At 41.6% G+C, this 17,763-nt stretch overlaps 1 protein-coding gene across 1 annotated transcript in view; it reads left to right on the top strand.

Annotated features, from left to right (window-relative positions):
- The window catches only part of rab2a (RAB2A, member RAS oncogene family), a 43,753-nt gene extending 26,248 nt beyond the window's left edge, over positions 1-17,505 (top strand). The window contains 2 exon segments of the mRNA NM_001292722.1: positions 6,935-7,003; positions 17,246-17,505. Coding sequence (NP_001279651.1) covers positions 6,935-7,003; positions 17,246-17,341 — 165 coding nt within the window. The 3' untranslated portion in view covers positions 17,342-17,505.
- Positions 17,506-17,763: the final 258 nt, after the last annotated feature.

Here is a 17,763-nt window from a genome sequence, read left to right on the forward strand (position 1 = left end):
CAGCTATTTGAAGACTGAGAGCATTAAAGATTGACGCTGGCAGGTTAATCTTGTGATCACAACATTGGGTGCTCTGATCACTTAACAAGTTAGCTTGACTGTGGCCAAGCAAAGCAGGTGCTGCTGCTGTCCACATGATTTCTCAGCAGTGACACTCTGGAGGATAAATTCAACTGACTGAAGCACACAACTGTTCATTAAATGATGGGCTGTCTGCATGTGGAGACTAGATGTGCTTGGGGTGCAAGATCAGCATAATTTAAAGTTGGTTACTATATGTTTTGCCAAAGAAATGAAACCTTCTGTTGCTTTTCCTGCTATTTAAGACTGGGTGAGATTTTATTTTGAGTCTTTTGGCATATTTAATCCTGCTTTACTCTTTGTGGTAATTAGTTGCCAGGAAGCTTGGTTCTGATTTCAGTTATCAACTGTATATGCACTGTCTGACCTTAGTTTGTTTAGAGAACCTTATTGAACACAGGCCAATATTCCTTGTGTGGGTGTATCTTCAGCTATTTGATCTTTTCAAGGGAATCATTGTAGAAGTTGGCTACGAAGTGGAGACCTTTAACTTAGTTGTTAGAGTGCTCCCCTCGCAGAGGACCTGGGTTTGATTCTCAGCTAGGGCGAAATGTTAGGCAAGTTTCCTTATTTCACATGTCTCTGTTCCCAGCGCCTTGGGGCAAGCTCCCCACTTGAAAAGCACTATATAAATGTAATTTGGTATTGTATTATGCACAATTGCTAGCTACAGTTTGCCCACAAAATATACAGTTAATTCACTTAATATATTCTGTGAAGTGCTTTGAGATGTCTCGAAGACTTGATAAGGCACTATATCAAATGCAAGGATTAATTAAAAGTTAATTGAATTTAGATCTTCATGATTCTTTGATACTCAAGTTACATCAGTTTTCTGGACAGCAGTACTCACATCATCAAGTACTTCTTTCCAGTCAGGTTTTAGAATTTTCATAGCATCAGAGGACAAGTGAAGAATCTGAAAAGCTGTTCTTATCCCATATTTTATGGTAGTCAGCTATGGATCACATTCACAGTTTTCCAGGGAGCAGAATGCATAACCTTTTTTTNAAACCAATGATGGTGATTAGTTCTATAAATGTAAATTATACTGTATTGTATTATAAAGAGCAGAGGGGCCTTTCTTAGAGTGACTTGGGTTTTGAGATGAATTGCGTTTGGCATGAAAGAGAAAACAAAGCTTCTTGGAGGTGTTTCAGTAATGAAGGAGTTAAAGTCCATTTGAGATCATAGGGATCAGTGAGACCAATAATGTCAATAGATGGAGTCTGACCATCAAAGTTAAGTGGTATTTTGATGTCTGATGGACATTGAAAAGGCTTGTTAAGGAATTGGGGAGAAACTGCTAGTGTTAGAAGATATAGAAGTTTGAATAGGGTTGTAGTTTAGAGAAATTGAGCACAATTATATGTAGATTATTTCAATTTACTCCATCCCTCTCAGGCAACAAACCATTCTCTGATAATGCTGTGACCTATGCCATTTCTTGGATGGCCACTGGAAGGAGCAGTGGAGCTATCTTGGTCGACTTTTTCCTTTCTCTCATTTGCAGAAAGACTCTTCTTTTGCAACCTCCTCTCCCCTCCCCCTCCAAAAAGGTTGCTTGTTTGATAACTGATATGGTGGGTAATCTTGCACAAGGCCCTACCTCCTTCCACTTAATGGCATTATGAATTATTTTAACTGAAGGAAACTACTCTTTCAATTTTTTTATTTTCTCCTCGAAGAGTAGAAATATAAACATGTAAAATAATCCTCCTGTTGGTCAATAAATTTGTATGAAAATTATTAATTATGCAATTTTTTTTGAATTGTCCTGTCAGTCACCTGACAGATAATGAGCCTCTTTGCATAAATTAGACAAAAACAACAAATTACATTTGTAAAGCGCCTTTCACATTGGGAGGATGTTCCATTTTACACCACCAGACTAGTTGAAGTGATAGTATAAATTGAAACTGGAGCCTTTACATTTTGGAAATAATACCTCATTTTGGATTTAAGAGGTTCTTAATTTGATTTTGCAATTATTTTACTGTTAAATGTAATCCTACTGATCCTACTATAATCCTACTGATATATATATGAGATTAATCTCATCTGCACACTTTACTAGAAAAAATTTTTTTGCTGGTAATTTGTTACTGTATATACTGAGTACTGCTGTAGTTCAATACGTTTCAAAAAAGTATTAAACGGCTGAGCCATAAATACATGATTCAGATATTATTATAATAAGGAATACTTAAATTAAAAATTCACAACAAAAGGAAATTCAGGTGATCCTGTTGTAACAGATTGCAGTACTCTGACCTCTTAGGTAGATTGTTGCTGAACATCTCTCATTTTGCCTAATTATCTGAAAATAATTGTACACCTGAAAATTTAGCAACCAAAAAAATTGAGTCCGTACTGTCTCAAGACAAAGTGCAGTTGAACGAGCAAAATGTTGTACCATTACTAAATTCTGTGCTGCCTCACGTGCAATGTTTGAAATTAAGTGCTGACGTAGCAATGATATATACTGAATTATTTGGTAAAAGTATATCTATTTAATCGTGCTTTTTTTGCCAAGTCTATATACTTGGCAAAAAACACCTATCTTAGAGGTCAAAGTTATGTGCTAAACCCTCCCTTGAAAAAAAACTAAAATGTATGTGATAAAGCTTAGACATTCTTCAGTGCTATAATTTTAATGCTTTTATCTATAAACATTGAAATAATTAAAGGATATAAGTTTTTCTTTAATGTCTAAAGGCATGCAATCATTTTTGCCTTTGGGTCAGGATTATTAAGCCTGTTTTTTGTTTTTGCCTCTGGCAAGGCCTGGATTTTTAAATCTGTCAGGCACATGCTTACATGAAATGTATAATAATGTAAGAACACATGTCATGGGTTCTGTCATATGCACCAGTAGTTAAGTGCTTGTGTACATAAACTTATCAAAACAGAGTCAGGGGACTTCATAATGCTATATACATTTCAAGTTGGTCTGTGAATGAATGACTTGCGGACCTCCGCATAGAATTCCAACTATACAGAAAAATATGAAACTTGAAACTGCAATTTCCAATTAGTGTAATTTGTAAAGTCATTGGGGTAATGTATACATTATTCAAAACATAGATTAAATTAACTTTTACAAAGTTGCCAGGGAATGTGGAAGCATTTGATTAAGTTTAGTCCTGGCTAGAAGCCAGATTCACTTATTCACAGCCCAAAGTCATTTGAAAATGTGTTCATTCCCAAAAGCGCCCGATGAACTCGCAATGATTAATGTGGCTTATTATTTTAGGGCAAATTCTTAAGGCCCTTGTATGCTTTTTCGATCACCCACTTAGTGTTTTACATATTCATATCTTCCAGTCTACAGCAGCAGCTTAAGTCGCCTTCAATGACAGCGCTTCTTTGTTTAGTGCATTAATTGAGCTGCAGTCAATTGATTACTCTTGGGAGTTGTAAGGCCTTTATAGGTGAAAACATATCAGTCCTGTTAATTAGGAAACAAAGCTCCTGTGGCAGCAAAAAAGTTGTATGCCAGCATAGTAGATTTTTTGGGGTGATGGGAGGGTAGAGAATAACTGCTTAATTTCCCTTCTCCTCCCCCACCCCCACCACCACCATTGCCACACTACACTGTCTTCTAAAGCACTGAATCAGCCTAGGATGTATGTCCATGTACATGTCGTTCTCCAGTGCCTCCCAACAAGTGGTCATTTTTCACAAATTAGTCCAGATTCTAGAGGGGCCATCATTGTGGAGCCCAATTCTGTCCCTGCATGATTCAAACCAATACTTTCCAGCAGGGGTCACTGGTTGGTACTCGGGCGTTGGAACCCTGGCTAATTTGTCTCCTTTCTCCCACGTCCAAAGATGCTAAGACCATTTGTGCCCCCATTTAACTTGTCACAGACCTGGGATTTACCCCGGGATCTTCTTGGTCTACACCTGAGCCACACATTTCACCAATTATAGTACTCACGATATCAAGGGCACAAATGAGTAATCTTGAAAGGTAACAATATATAAAAATATTAAGTACAATGTTTTAATTGACCATAGCTATGATGACTTCAGTGTTTAAAGCAATTGGAGGTTAGAGCCTCCCAATACTGCGAGTTACGAATTTCAACTGCCGCTTAAGCCAGCTGTTCACCTTCAGGGAGGGACAAGGAATGGGATGATCAGTCCAGGTTACTTTGGCATTTCGTTGGTGTACTGTTACAGTATGTCATCAGCAGAATCTTCGAGCAAGAAACCTGCCTGCACAACATACTTGGTTGAGTTTTTTTAATACTCTTGCCAAAATTAATTTGTGCATAACCTATATACAAGGAGATGCTGACAGTTCCCACAGATTTTGCCATTCATCCAAACAGGTTACCGGGTTTTGCATTTGTAATGTTGAACTAAAAATTATCAAGCATACAGAATTAACTAAATGTAAACGGAAAAAAAAATCTTGGTTTCAAAATCTTATGCTGTGAATGAACAATCAGTCTAAAAACATCTTTCACCATGGCCCTGGCTTTCATTTTACAGTATGCGATGGCTAGAAAAGATTTTAGCTTTGTGGCCTTGTTTTCTGTTAGATTTTTGAGCAGAAAATACAACTTCAAAGCTCCACTTTGGTACACTGTTGTTTGTAGTGGTCCTAATCTATTCTTGCTATGACCTGATTTCATTTCCGTGCAACCCTAACCTGTGGTATGACTGTCATTAAAGTGTTGACTTTAAATTGTTTTCAGGGAAGTCATCTATTTGATTAGTTGTACATCTCCACATTTGTTTCGTCAGTAAAAGGCAAAGGTTGGAGAAAATGTCTGTCAGATTCTTGTGTAAAAAAAAATTGTGTACGCATGCATGTCAAATTTATTGGAATACCATTTGTTTGAATTCATGACCATCCCAATCTGTTGTTCCCAGCAACAACTTGCTATCTCTGGCAGTCACCATTTTGACTGGTGCTTTGAGTTTTGATGTGAGTGATAGCAATGAAACTTTCCTTTTTTATCCCCCGTTTTTTCCTGTAGGTGGTGACTCATACAGGGCTATGATTTCATAAGTAGGAGCTTTCTGGTGCTACTTGTGTGAGCGTGGTCAGATAGTTGGAAATTGGGAGCATCACAACTGAGCCTGTCCCGTCCTTACTAAAGAGCAAGTGTTTCTCAGTATTAGGCTTAAGCCTTAAAATTGCCTGAAAATTTAGATTATGCACATTTTGGAAAGTTCTTAAATTTTGTTTTTGTATAGAATCTAGCTTTCCCATCTCTTTTTAAGAACTGCAGAAAAGTGGTTTCCACATTCCTAAAACTGCAATTCAAAGTAGCCAACTGTGAGGTAATGCATTTTGGCTGTAACAAAAGGACTTTCATAAAGCGCTTGAACACCCCAAATGACCTATTGGGTAAAGGAATTACCACGTGCAGCAATAAGCTTGCGGACTGAAACGTTGCAGGCTCATTCCTTATCCATTCTGAGTTTGAGCATCTCATCCAGGATAGCAGCTGACACACTCCAGTTGGCCTAATTTCCCTGGTCCAGAAATAAGAATGTCAGCCAGTTATTACCACTTCTTATCATTGTCCATTGACCCTCCCAGTAAGTGCACAAGTTTGGACCAATTCTTTGTGGTTGAACAGCATGCCCATGCTTGTTGCCAAGGCTGACGCATGAACAATGCTAAATTCAAGAGCAACCTGTGCCTTTGGGTCCATACCATGCCCACCAAAAGATTGACATCCAACCCCAGTCAGTTTCCCATCTCTGCTATAACTTTCATTAAATCCTATTTTAATATACATTGGAGTTGCTCTTAATGCACAAACAACACCTCCAATCTTTGGAAATAGATTTTGGAGCAGGAAATGAGATAGAGGCTTCCCTGTTTCAGAGTCACAATAGCAAAAATGGTGTGGAGGGTGAAAAATAATGTTAGTGCCTTCAAAATATTGCATGAAATCTGTGGAAACACTTTAAGTGATAAGAAAACTGTCACCAACTTTCATGTTGAACAACTTCCATGTTTTAAACCATCCATATAAAAGTTTCTCTATCTTCTCCCTACTAATGTACTGAACTGCACTGAATCAAGATGATGCTAACCAAATGGTTATTGGTATACAATGTTCTGCAGAATAGTATAGCTTCTTAATAGTACTTGTCCAGTAATAATTTAACTTTGCCAGAAGTACACATTCTCAGCATTTATCCACAAGGCTGCTTATAAAATAACCAATTAATTGTGCAATTTGAGTTTTGGGCTCTTAATTAACAGAACAAGAATGTGGCACTTGAAATGAGTGCTGTGGCACTTGAATTCCAGTGTTCAATTGCTTTTTGAATATTTGTGCTGAGCTAGGTAAGGGACCTTGGGAATGGAACGTTTTTCCACTTTGGCACCACGGTCTGCATCAGATGTTCTCGGGCGAACTGCAGCACCATTAGAGTAATCTCTCTTCTGCCCCAATTGTATGCTTTAACTGCAAGCTCAGTTAAAGACCACCTACAGAACAAGTCTATTTTTGAACCAATTCCCACACCAACCTTCTTATAGCTTCTGGGACTATAAATTTTAAGTGCTAATTTGTGCTGAATTGTGAGCAGCTTTGAGCTGTGGCTCCATGCCCATTGGTAGCTGCATTTGCCTACACTTATGCAGCTGCCAGAGATCCACAGACTTTATTTCTGTCAACTAGGCTAGATTCAAACCTGGATGCCAGGGGTGAATAGGTATTTTAAGACACTACACAGTTCAGTCTCCTAAGATATGTTTTAGAAATTCTTTTGAGCTTGTTAAACATGTGGCTAATGGCTGAAATGTAGACCATTTTAGAATTGTTTATTCATGTTGAATTCTGCAATGTATCATATTTTGTGCTTTTATTTTCAGGCATTTATTAACACGGCAAAGGAGATTTATGAAAAAATACAGGAAGGTGTCTTTGATATAAACAATGAGGTAAGAATTTTATTAATTAACATTTTTGTTCCAACATCTCCTGGTTATGACTGCATTGCCTGAGTATTGTAGCCTCATCTGAAGAAAAGTTCACTTATCTAATGCTTTAGCAGACCACAATTTGTGACCTATTGACACTGAAACGTTCTTTATTATTCTCCTCCTGTGGATTAGTAGGAAGTTGAAGGGTAGCTGGTCTTCACCATGTGACTTTCAAACTTCATTCCATCTGTTTTTGGGAGATTTGTTTTGATCAGATTTCTTCAGAATTCTTTGTATTTCATTTCAACAACAACAACTTGCATTTATATAGTACCCTTCATTTGGGGCAGAGTCTCGGAGCACTTAACAGTGGCGGAACCTGATGCTGAGCCTGTGGGAGGGAGAAGATGACCGTCAGCACGGTCGAAGAGGAAGGTCTTCTGTTGTGCTCTAAAAGAGAAGGAAAGGACAAGGTGGAGGGATTGGGGGAGAGAGTTCCAAAGCTTCAGGATGGGGTCCCTGAAAGTACACCTGTCGATGGAGGGACAAGCAGGAGGCCAGGAATTAAAACATTTATTGATGGTACTTGTTGATGGGGGGAAAAATAAGTTTTTAAGACTCTATGACGATTGGGGACATCACCCATATAATTCCTCATGTGATAATCCAAGTTACCTTACTTTATTTTCTCCCAGACAAATGAGTGCTGTTACAGCACCTCTTCACCTCATTGTGTTTTAAACCTGGTTTGTTTTGTTAATGGTTTGCTTTGGTGTTATGTACATTTAGTAACAACTCAGTCTCGCTCCACATTTTCTTCTTTCTCAACACAAGAATTTGATCAGACAGCCCACTACTTAAATTTTTGAATTGACATCCGTCCCAGCATTGACACTGATTTCTGCTGGTACTTGCTTCAAATAATGTCAAGTCATCCTGGCTGTAGCACAAGGACTTTTGCAAGAGCTTTTAGAATGCCAGATGAACACCCTCATGCTTTGATGTGAGTTGCTGAGTCATACCTGTCCTATGTTCAATTGTTAGCCTGTGTTTTTAGCTGAGATGAATCTAGGGGTGCTGCCTCACCCCCCTGGATTAGAGAGGGAAAAATGAGCCAAAGTTTCTGTTTCAGATCACTATGCAGTAGCACATGACTAAAGGGCAGCAGTGTAGCTGTTGGGTTAAGCAAAGATTAGGCTCAAGTACAACACCCCTTGTGATTGAATTTGCCCTTTGAAATTCACTATTCAGGCTCAAAATCGAATAATGGCCACTTGCATGTGTTCACATAGCACCTATTGAGTCTACATCTATAAAACAACACACACAAAATTACATTCATAAAGCGCCTTTCATGTTCATGCTCTCTATGCACTCCCTCCAGTCCCCCAGAGAATAGTTGCTTCCAGGCCCTCTAGAGCAAGGAAAGAAGAACTTACCTTGTCTCGACTCTTCTGTTTGCAAGCTTGCTATTCATCTCAGGACAGGCACCTAGATGTAGTCTCAATTCCTGTTTCAGTTCTGCCAGATAACTGAGTAAATTTTAAACCATAACCTGAAGATTCTGCCCCAAGATGTGGTTCTAGTTGTTTATTGGTGCATGAAAGGGAAGCTCTCAGTATCTAAGCCTGGTGTTTAATCGTTCTGAGTCACCAGTTCACCCTCGTGATTGGAAGATTCATTGGTACTACTATGTCCTCAGCCATTATCAACTGATCTCTGATTGTCATCCAGACCCATCTTGAACATTTTTTGCTATTTAGCAGAGGACTCCATAGTTAAAGGGGCTATCAACAGGAACACCTTCTAAATTGTGGGTAATATCACATAATGATCTGTTGTTCAGCCCTGAATACAAAAGAGGAAGTAGTCATTCGTCTTCCAAAAGGGTCTACAGTTAGACATCCTCCAAGTTTCCCTTAGAACATTGGAGCTTGGTTGAATAGCTGTTTTCTCCACATCAGCTGGGTGCCTGAGATGCATGGGAACCCATCCTGCCTTAAGAGTATCCAGACCAAACTGTTGAGAGTGCACATATGCATGGAAATTTCCATTTGTGTGGAATGGTGTGTGCACTCACCCCCCAGAGGGATTCACCCTCTTACCTAATCCCACAAAAATAATTAGTCACAGGTTAACAAGAGCCATGATTTGGGGAACCCCAGAGTATGTATTGAGGTATGACTGGAGTTTAACCAACTAAAGCTACACGGCTTACCATCGTGGACACTGACTAACGAGTATTCGGCTTGCCCTGGTAGGACCTTTCTACCTGTTTGAGCTTTGGATTGCAGTGTTAACAGGAGCCGAGTAGGAAGAATCCTTGCCCCCAGTGACGAGTTTGCTTCTTTTCAGTCCAGCTGACAGTTCAGACTGTCTGGTCTGCCATCCACAGTGCCTTGAAATACTACTGACTTGCCTGGTTTAGGAACCAGACTACTTTGGCTGCCACGAAGGATTGACTCAATTCTGACATTCCACACAGGGCACGTCACCACCTTGGAGCCAGTTCAACCCCATGGAGACCCCACAGTGTGCACGGTGGAGAGATTTCTCATTTTCTGTATATGTGTTAGGGACTGGTTATTTCAAAGGAAACTCTGAAATATGCAAATTACATGATGCATCAATGAAACATTATCTGAATCAGAGATCTTAATCTTAGTGTATAGATTTGAAACCTCTATGTAGAACTGTATGTAATGATAATTCTGCTGGTTACAAATGCTTTTAGCTGCTTTGAAATAATTCCTCAGAATGGAGGGAAATCAAGCAAATCTAAGTGACCAGAAGGGTGCGCTCCCTAAAGTTATATTAAGGAGTTGATGAAATGGTTAAATTAGTCATTTGAATTACTTGATTGATCATAATGAGGGTAAACTAGCCCAGCTAATTCTTGAAATAGTTTTCAATTTTATCATGTTTAAGTTTTTAGGCATGTACATTTATTTGCTTTCATCTGCAGTTCAGTTCTTTTGTGTTCTTTTACTTTTTTCCACATCTGCACCATGACCTGCTCTGCCTTCCCCCATCTCTGCAACATCCCGCGGCTCCGCCACTCTCTCTCACGGCAGGCTGCTGATACCCTCATACATGCTTTCATTACATCGAGGCTTGACTATGCAAACTCATTGCTTGTCAGCCTCCCCAACTCCTCCTTCCAGATCATCCGGAACTGTGCAGCCCGTGTCCTCTCCCCCACCATGCTCCGTGACCCTATCATCCCCATCCTCGCCCGACTCCACTGGCTTCCCATCACACAGAGGATACAGTTCAAGATCCTGGTCTTCCCCCTCCTACCTCTGCGACCTCCTAACCCCCTACCAATCTGCTCGCACCCTCCACTCAGCGGACTCCGGCCTGGTTCACGTCCCCCGCCTCGCTCTCCCCATGAAGATCTCTTCATATCTTCTAGATGTCTCAAAGCGTTTCACAGAATATACTGTATGTAAAGTGAATTGACTGTATATTTGTGGGCGAAACGTGACAGGCAATTGCGCATAGCTACGTCCCACAAACAGTCGTGGATTGAGCATCCAAATTATTTTATTTATTTACTTGAGGGATTATTATCAGGCATGTGGTGTAAGGAAACTTGCCCAAGGTTTCGCCCTGCTGGGAATGGAACCCAGGTCTCTTGCTTGCGAGACGAGTGCTCTAACCTCTGAGCTACAGGAATACAAACAACAACAAAATTACATTTGCATAGCGCCTTTCAAGTCGAGAGGACGTCCCAAAGCGCCGGACAGACAAGAGTTTCGGATCCGAGCTGGGGATCGTGGAGGGCAGGGAGGAGGCAGGGAGATGGAAAGCAAGGTCTTGAGATGGATCTTGAAGGGGGCGAGGCGGAGGGACTGTGGGATGGAGTTCTAGAGGGTGGCGGCAGAGTGGTAGAAGGCCCGCCAGCCAATAATGAGCTTGATACAAACATGAAGAGCTCTGTATCAATTGCAAGGATTATTATATATTGACGTGAAAGGCGCTATACAAATGTAATTTTGTTGTTTTAATTGGTCTAATTACCCCCATTTTATTTGGATCGTTTAGTTTTACTGCAGAAACAGTTGAAAGCTTTTCTTACATCCGTTGGTATGATTGGAGTAGAAATCCTTTCGCTCTCTTTCCAAGTAGACCTTCCCTTGGAACCATGTAGTAGGCACTGACTTGTGGGTCTGGAAAAATGTCTGATGGAGCTTTTTATGTAGCTTTTAAGACAAACTGAATATTCCACCAACACTGTCTTATGTTGTGAGATCTGGCATCTCTAAGGTCTCCCTTCTCCTTTTTTGGAGTACATGTTTGATTGTACCTTACGCTCAGCGCAAGTACTTTTTGAAAGTTTCTGAAAATGTTCAGATCTTCTGCTTCATATCAATGCTTGAAGTAGTTTAGCAGATCTCATAGCTGGTCTTAAATCTGGGATCCTTGCGAACCAACTAGGTTGTTTTGATAGTGATCACATATCCCTTTCTGTTTTATGTTGATGAAATTGGATTACCTTTCGAACAGTCAAAGAACTGATGAGGAATGTGAAGCTATTATTTTCCTTATCTCTGACATTTCCAGATGCAATGATTTGAAAATCCTTGACACTTCCCACTCCTGCAGTGTTGCAAACTAGTGATGAGAGGCCCTGACAATGATAGGAGCAGTGGAGAGTGTCCGATCATTTCCACGTGTAAGAATTCTGGGATAGTTGGAATCAAAGCTGTTACTGTAATCATAAGGGGATTTTTCCCTCTTCTACCCCACCTGAACTGAACATTTTTGTACAGCGTAGTGGGGATTCTCCCACTGTACATCTTCATTCACCAATTGTGGCATATTCTTCTTACTCTTATTCCCCAACGGAGCCTTGCGCTAGTTCTAATGTCAGTTAGAATGATTTAAAGTGTGCCCCCGATTCCCTGGTTGATGTGTCTTTTGCTACACGTCAGTGCTTGCTGTACACTGTACTTACAGTTTATAATGGAACAAACTTTGTCCTTGCTGTTTTATTCAGTAATGTGACCTTACTTCAATTAAGTATTTCCTACACTTTTGACACTGTGAACCATTCAATCCTCCTCCACCGCCTCTCCTCCCACCTCAACTTCCAAGGTTCTGTCCTTGACTGATTCAGATCCTATCTTTCACACCGCCTTCACTTCGTCTCAGCAAACGGCTTCTCCTCCAGCCCCCGCATCGTCTCGCGCAGTGTTCCGCAGGGCTCAGTCCTCGGTCCCCTCCTCTTTACCCTCATCATCTGCAGACATGGGGTAAATTTCAACATATATGCAGATGACACCCAACTCTATCTCTCTGCCTCCACCCTCAACTCCAGGACTACTGGAGTCCTGACCGACTGCGTGTCCGACATCAAGTCCTGGACGAGGGACAACTTTCTCCAGCTGAACGTCAGCAAGACCAAGGCCCTCCTGATTGGCTCGTGCCAGCCACTCCGCACCTCAGGCACTGGCAGCATCAGCATCCACGGCAGCACACTCAACCTCACTAAGCCAGTCAAGAACCTGGGTGTCTTGTTTGACCCTGAACTGTCCTTTCTCCCCCACATCTGCGCCATGACTGGCACTGCCTACCACAACCTCCGCAACATCGTCAGACTCCGCCACTGCCTCACCCCTCAAGCTGCCAAAACCCTCACCCATGCATTCATCACATCAAGGCTCAGTTATGGAAATTCCCTCCTCATCGGCCTTCCCAACTCTTTCCTTCACAAGCTGCAGATCATCCCAAACTCTGCAGCTCGTGTACTCTCGCGCGCTAGGCTACGTGACCCCATCACTCCCACCCTCGCCCAACTCCGCTGGCTCCCCATCCCTCAAAGGATCGAATTCAAGATCCTCGTCCTTACTTTCAAAGCCATCCATGGCCTTGCCCCCTTCTACCTCTCTGACCTGCTGACTCCCTACCAACCTGCCCGCTCCCTCAGTTCAGCGGGCTCCAGCCTGCTCCATGTCTCCCACCCGACCTGCCCTACTATCGGTGGCTGCTTTCAGCCCCTCTGCCCCCGCACTCTGGAACTCCATCCCACAGTCCCTTTGCCTCGCTTCCTCCCTTGCCTCCTTCAAGGCCGGTCTCAAGACCCTCCTCTTCGATCTTGCCTTTGGTCGCCCTCCCACCTCTCTGCCTTCCCTCACCCCTACCGCACCCCCCTCCCCCATGCTCGGATCCTGACTTCTGACTGTCCAGCGCCTTGAGACTTCCTCCCGACGTGAAAGGCAGTCTATAAATGTAATTTTCTTGTTGTCAGATTATAAATTTCCAACATTCTTTGGACGCTCCCTTTCTCTTGCTTTAGTGTCTCTTCTGAAACATTGTGAGTTATTTTTAAGAACGCATTTAAAAATATATTTTACCAATCAACCAGATTAGGAGAGTTCCGCAAAACCAAGAACATCTGCTCATGATGAAAAAAGCTTTTGTGTGGCTTTCGTTTTGTTCCTGTAAGCCCTGTGATGTACCAAGGTATAACAGATGTGCTTGCAGTATACTGTACTTACACTTTGTATTGGAAAAAACTTTGTCCTTGCTGTTTTATTCAGTAATGTGACCTTTCTTCAATTAGATACGTAACTGGAATTCTATAACATCATCTGCAGATTCTTTTGTAACCTTGAAATGTTTTTAACAAAAATGTCACAAAATGGTTATACATGTTTGACCTCTGCTTCTTCCTTTTAAATAATTTGATTATAAAATATATTGTTCATGTATTGGTTTGACTCAACTGAAAGCATGTTCACCTCTAGGTTAGAAGGTTGTGGTCCTGAGTAGCACACCAAGATTTGAGTTTATAATCTAGATTGACATGAGAGTACTGTATTTTTGGATATACTGTTTTTCAGGTGAGACTTAAAACTGAGGCCCTATCTGTCCGTGCTCATAGTTTAGGTACCATTTTGAAGGGAGAGATATTCTGGTGCTTTGACCAATATTCTTCTTGTCCAAATTCGCAAAAAACAGATTAATTGGTCATTCATTTGTTTGTACATTAATTGCTAGGTTTGCCTATATAAGGGATCACTACACATTGAAGTAACTCATTATGCAAGACCTTTACAGGACAGCATGTGACATGCAAGTTACCTTGATATTCTTGAGGTCCAAATTCAATGCCTGGCAGGACCTGGAAGAGTAGACTGGTCACTGGAGGCAGGGAGCCATCCTACTCTGCTCTTGTTAACCCAAAGAGGCAAGCCAAAGCCCCAATGGATAGGATGGTCCTAGCTGGACAAGTAGCAGGAAAGCTTGCTGGACAGCAATATCAATGGCAAGGTATTTGTTTTTTAGCTGGGTAAACTCCAGCAGTACCCCAACACACACTCCGGGGTCACCAAGCCTTGGCTCATGCCAATCTGCACCTAATACTTTCCGGAATTAGATAAGCAGGCTGCATCCTTCCAGGGAGAGAGTGCGCTTTCACGTCAAGGACATCCCAAGGCATTGGATAGTCAGAAATTTGGACCCGAGCTGGGGTGCGTATTAATATAAACAAGCCAACATTTTTAAAGAATAATTCAGTGAAAAATAATATTAATTATTTGTAAATCTACTCTGAAAATACACTATGCAGTAAACCTCCAGATAAAAAGCAATCTTGGGAGTCATAGTGAAAGTGTGTCTAAAATGAGTGTTAAAATATTAGTGAAGGGCGATAAAAATGCACCATCTTATATCATGGCATATTGGAGGGCTCATAAGAAGTGTCTGTTCAAATAAAAATGTATTGTAAAAGAATTGCATTAATCCCAGCAAATGAGCATATAGTTTTTAACGAGAAGCACATCATCTGTGAGCTTCCACATGAGAGCAATATCTGCTTTATTAGCTGACAAAGGTTTATGTTGTGCTGTCAGAAGCCGCCAGTTCTTGTTTTTTTGTTACCTGGCTGAATGCCAAGCCTGTGCTTCCTAATGCGTCAAAAGGTTGCTACCATCCCAGATGGGGTGAAACCAATGAGCCATAGGGCACGCATTCAATAAAAAAGGAGTCAAAGAGTGAACTTAAACCACATCATCTGGTGTAAATACAAAACTGCTGCCAGAAACCCCAAGGCTAAGGCAGAGATGGAATGACTGCCAAGTATTAGAAAAATCTAAGATTTACTATAAAGTGTCATTTTCTTTGAGGGCTTAAACTTTTTTTTGTATTAAGTATTGCTTTTTTAATAGTGGGTTTAAGGTGAAACCACTTGAGCTAGTAAGTACTGAGATAAAAGTCTGTGTTTGATGAATGAAAGTGCTCTGTACGCTCGCGTGTGGGTTCTTGGCATGCTGCCATGTCTTTGGGGAGTGTTGAGATTATTGATGACATAGAACACTTGTGCTTTTGGCATGTACAGCTGATTCAAACTGGCAGTAGAATTGGTGCCTGGAGGATCAGTGTATTTTATATTGTGTTCACTTGCACAATGGACAATTATTTATGCAGGGCACCTGTTTAGACCAAACTATATACTGATTTGTGTAGGTAGCTTTTAATTTCGAAAGCTTCATTTTGCATCTTTAATTTATTTGGGACATAAAGTTATACATGCTTTTCTGTGCTATTTTTCGAACATACTGTATGGCCAGCCAAACATTAATCATTTATATCCAAACTGCCAAAATAGGATTGTATTTTTATTCCAATGTTTGTTGATTTTTAAATCTGTTTTGGTTTAACAATTGATGTCAATTTCTAGCTGTATTTCCTGAATTTTTCATGGCGTTTGAGGTACATTGAATACATTTGTTGACTGCTGCACAGTATAAATTTGTCTTCGCTCAGTTAGTGTAGCAATAAGAGCAATTACTGCAGAACCAGATCGTTATTGGTTTGAGCCTCAGTTGCCAATTAGTGCAATCTGCAAACCAGTGGTGGTGATTTGTCATTGGTTGCTTCCCCTCCCTTACAACTCTGTCTCGTACCCCTCTGTTTTCGTCTTAAATCTTGCCTCAATCTTATTTGAATGTGTCCATAGCCACCTGAAGGTAGGATTGTGTGTCAGATTACTTTTTTTGTTATATCCTGTCCGGGAGTCCTTGATGGGTGTTACAAGAGTTTCTCCAGCTATGGTAGCAGAATTGACGTTTTGGAATGACCGAGCTTTATAAAAAACAACAGAATTACATTTATAGAGCGCCTTTCACGTCAGGAGGACATCCCAAAGCGCTGAACAGTCAGGTGTCGGGGCCGAGAATGGGGGAGGGGTGGTGTAGGAGTGAGGGAAGGCAGAGAGGTGGGAGGGAGACCAAAAGCACGGTCGAAGAGGAGTGTTTTGAGACCGGCCTTGAAGGAGGAAGGGAGGAAGCGAGGCAAAGGGACTGTGGAATGGAGTTCCAGAGTGTGCGGGCAGAGAGGCTGAAAGCCCGGCCACCGATGGTAGGGCAGGTCGGGCGGGAGACATGCAGCAGACCGGAGCCCGATGAATGGAGGGAGCGGGCAGGTTGGTAAGGAGTCAGCAGGTCAGAGAAGTAGGAGGGGGCAAGGTCATGGATGGCCTTAAAGGTGAGGACGAAGATCTTGAACTCGATCCTCTGGGGGATGGGGAGCCAGTGAAGTCGGGCGAGGGTGGGAGTGATGGTGTCGCAGAGCCTGGTGCGTGAGAGTACACGAGCTGCAAAGTTTTGGATGATCTGCAGCTTGTGAAGGGAAGAGTTGGGAAGGCCGATGAGGAGAGAGTTCCCATAATCAAGTCTTGAGGTGACAAATGCGTGGGTGAGGGTCTCAGCAGCCTGAGGGGTGAGGCAGTGGCGAAGTCTGGCAATATTGCACAGGTGATGGTAGGCAGTGCCGGTCATGGCACGGATGTGGGGGAGAAAGGACAGTTCAGCGTCAAACAAGACACCAGGATCCTGACTGGCTTAGTGAGGTTGAGTGTGCAGCCATGGATGCTGGTGTTACCAGCGCCTGAGGTGCAGTGGTGCTGGCTTGAGCCAATCAGGAGAGCCTCGGTCTTGCTGACGTTGAGTTGGAGAAAGTTGTCCCTTGTCCAGGACTTGATGTCGGACAGGCAGTCGGTCAGGACCCCAGTAGTCCTGGCGTTCAGGGTAGAAGCAGAGAGGTAGAGTTGGATGTCATCCGCATACGTGTGGAAATTTACCCCATGTCTGCAGATGATGTCACCAAGGGGTAAAAGGGTACAAGTATTTCGGATGAAAGGAGAATCTTGTGTTTCTTTAAGGCAGTTTTAGCAATAATTTGCTAATTTATTTGTTGAAGCTGTTATACAAGAAATGTATGTGTTTTTTTTAACAATTGTTTCTTTTTAAAAAGGCAAACGGCATAAAGATTGGACCACAGCATGCTTCAACCGGTGCAACGCTCACAGGTGGCCAGGGAGGACAACAGGGAGGTGGAGGTTGCTGTTGAGATTCTTCGACTTTGTATCTGCTTAACTTGGGCCTCTTTCCTGTTCTGTCACCCTTCCTTCCCCTGCTCCAATGCAAGAAGACCATTATCGTATGGTTTGTCTAATGGGAGAAATCTGGAAAGTCCTTCGTAAATCTTGTAAAGCTGTCGTATATACCGTTAGCAGGAAAAAAAAGTAATTTGCTTAAAAACAGGATTTGAAAATTGTACTCATATCTATTTACATTTGATTTGTTTTTGGTCAATTGTAATTTTTGGTTTTGTGTATTTTGCCCTTGACTACAAACAAAATTGTATTAAACACTACAAATTTCATTTGAGTATTTTAACTAGTTGTGTGAGTTAAAATTCCTATTGCTGTGGTGACTTATTGTTTCATGATATAAAACTATACGAGTTGTCAAATTTCAAATGCTGTGGAG

The sequence above is a fragment of the Callorhinchus milii genome, unplaced genomic scaffold (assembly GCF_018977255.1).
Source record: "Callorhinchus milii isolate IMCB2004 unplaced genomic scaffold, IMCB_Cmil_1.0 Scaffold2, whole genome shotgun sequence".
NCBI lineage: Eukaryota > Metazoa > Chordata > Chondrichthyes > Chimaeriformes > Callorhinchidae > Callorhinchus > Callorhinchus milii.